This window comes from Pantherophis guttatus, chromosome 13, assembly GCF_059756535.1.
Source record: "Pantherophis guttatus breed Tessera chromosome 13, ASM5975653v1, whole genome shotgun sequence".
Taxonomy (NCBI): domain Eukaryota; kingdom Metazoa; phylum Chordata; class Lepidosauria; order Squamata; family Colubridae; genus Pantherophis; species Pantherophis guttatus.
The window spans coordinates 19390924-19397440 of NC_142075.1; the positions used below are offsets into that span (position 1 = coordinate 19390924).

At 46.0% G+C, this 6517-nt stretch overlaps 1 protein-coding gene across 1 annotated transcript; it reads right to left on the reverse strand.

Annotated features, from left to right (window-relative positions):
* Positions 1 to 473: 473 nt before the first annotated feature.
* LYSMD2 (LysM domain containing 2) lies at positions 474 to 6215 on the reverse strand. The gene is made up of 3 exons (XM_034432676.3): positions 5824 to 6215; positions 1318 to 1652; positions 474 to 658 (listed from the first exon to the last, which is right to left on the reverse strand). Exons 1-3 carry the CDS (start codon positions 6049 to 6051, stop codon positions 610 to 612), a joined length of 612 nt encoding a protein of 203 aa, XP_034288567.1. The 5' UTR covers positions 6052 to 6215; the 3' UTR covers positions 474 to 609.
* Between the last annotated feature and the right edge of the window lie 302 nt (positions 6216 to 6517).

A 6517-nucleotide genomic window follows, 5' to 3' on the forward strand; every position in this document is an offset into this window, starting at 1 on the left:
AAAATACTATTTACTCTGCTTGGTCCCTTATTTTCCAAACAAAATAATTTACCATACATATTTTAAAAGCCCAACTTTTTCCCTAAAGTTGGCTAAAACTGATTCACTTTAAGAGCATTGTCTTTATATATGTTAACACAGAGACACATACAGATGTGCATAAACATACAACTTAATCATGGTGCATCCATCAGCATCAAGTTCACAAAATTTGCATTACAAACATATCTGAGTCAAGACTTCACAGGACTTTTTTTTAAAATAAATGATTGTTCCTTTAATATTATCTTATATATATATATATATATGTATACAAAAACAAAAAAATCTGCATTGAAGTTCTCTTAGGAATATATTGTTGCTAGTGTGCCATTTTTAGCAGAAATATAAAGGCAATATTTGGAGAAGCACTTCCTTTATTAATGAATAGTAAAAGAATATTGACCTATAGAGGGTAAACAGTCAAATACCGTACTTTTAGAGCAACAGTCAGTGGAATTTTTATATATGATTTGTAACAAGTACAATATATCAATCCAAAAGGTCTTCTGAATCTTCAAATATTTAGTTCTTTAAGAACTGCTTTCATTCCAGCTCTTTATTCATTTTCTACTGCTGATAGGAAGAAATTGCATAGGAATTTTCCTCACCATATTCCCTGTTGAGGAAAAAAGGAAACTTATGAAAATATGCTGAGTTATTTATAATTTACTCCTCAGAAGTTTATCCAATTTTAATAGGATTATTTCAAATTAAGCCATTTGAAGACTGCTGCAGAAATGTTATTCTTCTGAGCAGCAAATGTATCATGCAAAAACTTTAAAGCAAGTGAGAAAACTTGTAATGTGTTGTTATTAGATAGCTGTCCTTGACATTCTGTTGCACCATCTCCCTTCTCTCCACTCTGCCCTCATCTCTTCTGGATTAAGCCTTCAGTAATTTAATTAGAAATATTCTTGGTCCAGCTCTAGGTCTGCAGTCTCCTGTGTATCTAATAAATTCCCTTCTATTTATTTCTACCAGATTGATTTGGGGTGTGTCATATATGTGTGTCTCTGTGTACACACACATACACCTAAAATTTCCCTAATCAATTCAATATGGAAAGACAAGGTAATTCTAGACACAGTCCAAACTTTTGCTTTAGCATCATTTGCAATTATGCTATTGGAAATTAAGTAGCTGTCTTAAAAACAGTTTTATATAGTATTTTCTATTACTACTACTATTTGTTATATTACCATCTATTAAAATTTCTCAGCAGTTTAAAATAAAAACATATTTTAGATAAAGATGTGGATAATAATAATATTTTACCCGTTATCTTCAGATTTTAATTTCTTAGCTGCTTGTTTGGATAATTTAATCCGCACATCCATTCTATGCAGAAAATCTTTGGCAGAGAGTTCTTCAGGTGGGGGAGGAAGTTGATTGTCAGATTCTTGAGGACTGGGGGAAGAGTTGTCTTCCTGAACTGTCATGGGACTTTCTTCACAAGAAGTGGGATTGTCAGTATCATCCTCTGGAGACTCCAGTGAGTTACATCCATTAAACAGCAAAGCCTTTTCCAGTATAACTGGGATATTTAATGTTTTTCTAAGAAATATGCAGTCATTTGTAAAAAGTTTATTTGCTCTTTTTATTTGCTCCATCTGAAACAGAAAGTTATATTTACAATCCAAGTGAAGCAAGTATTAAAATAGCCTGCAGCTACCTATTACATAAATTTATTTCTGAAGATGTATTTTAATGCAATTAATTTTGGCTATCCTTCCAATTGGGGACTGGTATTGTCACAATTGCAATACCAGATCTTTTGTTCAGACATATGAGGCAAAAGTTGGGAGGAAAAACCCTTTGGAAAGTAATTTACACCTCTAACTGAACAAATTAATAATGGAAACTAAATTTCTTCCTTTGAACTTTTATAGCAAGGATTAATGCTTCTGTTCTTGATGTCATTTTCATACATTAACTATAAATATAATAACAAATGTTTCCTCAGGCATTTGTTTTGACAAAGAACTAGCAACCTGATGTTCTAGTTGCTATTCTTTGCAGTTTAATAAATAATGTACCTAAAGCTATTATGTAACTAAAACGTTTACACTTTCTCCCCATAACCTCATGTTAAAGACTACTTTTCTATGTTCATTCAGCAATTTAATGATTGAACAGCATAAGGTTTAGACTTTAGAAGAATCTTATAAACTCTCACACTTTTTCCCCAGAAACTTTTTAATTTAGATTTGGCATTATAGACCTATTACAATACTCTCACAGGCCAACATTTGAAACCAACTATAATAAAAGTATTTACCTACCAGGATTACAAACTGTTTTAGTCTTAAATATTGATCTACAGTCTCTACTGAAAACTGTTTCAATTTTGAGGGATTGTGTTTTCAATGTAGTTAAAGGAATGTGTCTCAGAATGAGCATGTATACCTAAGTTGACTTTGAATTCATGTTCCAGCAATACAAACACACTTCAACCTTTTCTCATTAATGGTGATTTATTACAAATCTTGATTGTGCCAACATTGCTATTCAACAAATCCAACCATCATTTCAGTTTGGCAATCTATTAAATGATTTATATTCAAAACACCACAGCTTAAAGAGGACAGGAAAGAATAGCAACTCTATAATGCACACTTTTTGTTCAAAGACTGACTTTCATTTTCACCCTTCAAACTTTCCTATCAGAGGCTCAGTCACCCTTAAAGGAACATTCCAGATTTAAGTCTCTGTTAGAAACTCCACCACATCCAGAATGTGTGATGCACTCACTGCAGTAACTCTACAGTTGCAGTCAACATCTGATGCCCTCCAAATCCCCTTTCCTATGAAAGGGCTGTTTGTCTGAAACTTGCTACCCGTTCCCTGCACACAGGCTAAGATGCATCCCCTTAATAATAGCCATATTGGCCTCAGATGTGGTTTACAATGAGGAGAAAAGCAAAAGTATGTAAAGTGCCTTGACTCAAAGAGACACGCCAGGTCGGTTGCAACTATTCCAGTTGGAAAGCACTCTGCACGAGGACAGAAGCGCTCTCCTCCTCCTCCAGCAAACTCTTCCATATTTTTGAGAAGCGGGAAAAAAAAGAAACATGCAGTTTTTCACCCAGAAACTTTCCAATCTGAGACTGACCGAGTCTAGTCGGAATTACTGGACTGGAGCCTCCAGAAAAGTTCTTATTCTCTTGTTTCAGCTGCTGAGTCCCAGTCCCAAAGGAGGGTGAATAACGGTGCCACCAAACAGTACACATTCCTGTGGAAGGGAACCCCCTGCCCATGCTCATGGAGGGGTCCCTTTTCCCATTTTCATGGACGAGGGGCTCCCTATGTCCTTGCTCCTGTTGGGGTTGCCCTCTGCACATGCTGAGGGAGGCTCCCCTCTGCCCTTGTTTATGAAGGGGGGACTCTGTGCCCTCTCTCATGGAGGGGGGTCCTTTTGCCCATACTGGCAGGGGGGGGCTCTTTGTGTCCTTCTTTGTGTTGGCGGTGGAATGATCTTTGCCTGTACTGGTGGAGGGAAAGAAGAGTGCCTTGTACCCTTGCTCATGGAAGGAAGATCCTCTGCCTTCTCTCCTGGAGAGGGGCTGCCCTTTGGCTATGCTCAGAGGGTAGGTGCCCTTGTGTTGGAGGTGCCCTCTGTCCGTGCTGGTGGAGGGAGGGGGGTCCCATGCCCTTGCCTATGGAAGGGGGACCCTGTGCCCTTCCTCCTGTTGGGGGTGGTGAGCTCTGCCCATACTGGTGGAGGGAGTTTAATTTAGTTTACTTTATTGTCATTGCACATGGTACAAGGAAATTAAATGCCATCTTCAGTGTACATTATAACTATAAAAAAAAAACACAAACATACATCCTTTACATTCTATATAATTGAAATTGAAAACCCAATATTGCACTATACCGTAGAATTCAATATGGTTATTGCCCTGGGATAGAAGCTGTTTTTCAGCCTATTTGTCCTTATTTTTATTGACCTGTACCTCCTGCCAGATGGTAATAGTTAAAAAAAAAAGGGTGCCCAGGATGAGATGGATCTTTATGAATGTTTTGAACTTTCTTAAGGCAGCGGGAGCTATAAAGCTCTTCCAAAGAGGGGAGAGGGCAACCAACGATCCTCTGGGCAATGACGTTGACCCTCTGGAGCGCTGTCCTATCCGCCACTGTGCAATTGGCAAACCATACACAGGTGCAGTTAGTGAAAATACTCTCTAGGGTGCAGCGGTAGAAGGCCACTAGCAGTTTCTCATTCAGTTGTTCAGTCTCAGACGTGAGACGTCTCAGGTAGTATAATCTCTGCTGGGCCCTTTTGACCAGGGCTGCAGTGTGAGCGGCCCCAGGCCAGGTCCTCTTTTAGGATAACACCCAGAAACTTAAAACTAGCCACTTGCTCCACTCGGTCTCAGAGAGGGGTCCGATCCCTTGGTTGTAGATAAAGGGGGCCGTATACCCTCGTGGAAGGGAGACCCTCTGCCCTCTCTCAGGGAGGGGGGCAATGCCCTTTGCCTATACACATGTGTGGGGGGGGCTCCCTCTGCTCTTCCTCGTATTGGGGGCAATGCCCTTTGCCCATGCTGATGGAGAGGAGGGAGTCCTGTGCCCTTGCTCGTGGAAGGGGGACCCTGTGTCCTCTCTCATGGAGACTGTTTCCCTGATCTCTTGGTTGTAGAGAAAGGGGGCCATGTACCCTCGTGGTAGGGAGACCCTCTGCCCTCTCAGGGAGGGGGGCAATGCTCTTTGCCCATACATGTGTGTGTGTGGGGGGCTCCCTCTGCTCTTCCTCATATTGGGGGCAATGCCCTTTGCCCATGCTGATGGAGGGGGGGATCCTGTGCCCTTACTGGTGGAGGGGGGACCCTGTGCTCTCTTTCATGAAGAGGGCTTCCCTGATCCCTTGGTTATAGAGAAAAGGGGGACCCTGTGCCCTCATGGTAGGGAGACCCTCTGCCCTCTCTCAGGGAGGGGGGCAATGCCCTTTGCCCAAATACCTGTGTGTGTGTGTGGGGGGGTGTTCCCTGTACCCTTCCTTGTATTAGGACCAATGCCCTTTGCCCGTACACATGTGTGTGTGTGTGTGGGGGTCCCTCTGCCTTCCTCGTATTGGGGGCAATGCCCTTTGCCCATGCGGATGGAGAGGGGGGGGTCCTGTGCCCTTGCTCGTGGAGGGGGTTTCCCTGATCCCTTGGTTGTAGAGAAAAGGGGGACCCTGTGCCCTCTCTCAGGGAGGGGGGCAATGCCCTTTGCCCAAATACCTGTGTGTGTGTGGGGGGGGGGTGTTCCCTGTACCCTTCCTTGTATTAGGACCAATGCCCTTTGCCCGTACACATGTGTGTGTGGGGGGGGGGGTCCCTCTGCCTTCCTCGTATTGGGGGCAATGCCCTTTGCCCATGCGGATGGAGAGGGGGGGGTCCTGTGCCCTTGCTCGTGGAGGGGGTTTCCCTGATCCCTTGGTTGTAGAGAAAAGGGGGACCCTGTGCCCTCTCTCAGGGAGGGGGGCAATGCCCTTTGCCCATATACGTGTATGTGTGTATGGGTCCCTCTGCCCTTCCTCGTATTAGGGGCAATGCCCTTTGCCCATGCAGATATTTTTGGTAAATAAATTTTTTGGTAAATAATGCGGATGGAGAGAGGGGGGGTCCTGTGCCTTTGCTCGTGGAGTGGGGGTGGGCTGTCCTCCTAACACAGACATGCGTGTCGTCGTCCCCACCTGGCCGAACGGCGCGACTCCCCACGGGGCCACATCCTCGGAGCCCAGGCCGTGGCCTCCAGGGGCCCCTGCGCCAGCCCCCCCACCCCGCCCCCGCTTACCGTCACGCCGTACTTGAGCGCCAGGCCCGGCAAGGTGTCTCCGGGGCTGAGGCGGTGCTCCACGTACCGCTCCGCCAAGGGGGCGACCACCGTGGCCGTGCTGCCGTAGGACCGCGTTTTGGTGCGAGCCAAGCTCAGCGACAGCTCGGCCTCCCCTTCAGCGGCGCCGGGACCGGGCAGCGGTTCCTCCCGAAGCGACAACCCGGGCAGGGGTAAAGACTCCGCCATGGCGGGGTGTAAGCGCTCAGCGGCAGGTCGAGGCCATAGCGGCGGGCAAAGGGAGCCTTCCGTTCCCTCAGGAGACCGCGAAGCGAAGAGAGAGAGAGAGAGAAAAAAAAAAGCGAGAGCCCTGAGGCGCGAAAGGCGGGAAGCGAGCGGCGTCCTCGTGCGCCTGCGCGCTAGAGACGCCGGCGGCACGCGAGGGGAGGGGAGGGGAGGGGAAAGACTCGCGCCTCCGGCCAGACCGCCCCTTTCTGCGCCTGCGCCCAGGCTCGGAGCATGCGCCGAGCGCCCTGCTGAGGGGAGAAAGTTTTGTCCTCGGGCGACCTGCGTCCCATCCCCCACCAACCCCCATCCGTGACCCGCAACCGCGTTCACACGACGCCTTTTTTTTTTGTCTAAGGTCAGTGAGTGAAGGGCCTCGGGAGATCCGGACGCCACCTTCCCCCTCAAAAAAATGGGAGTTCCCGTTTAA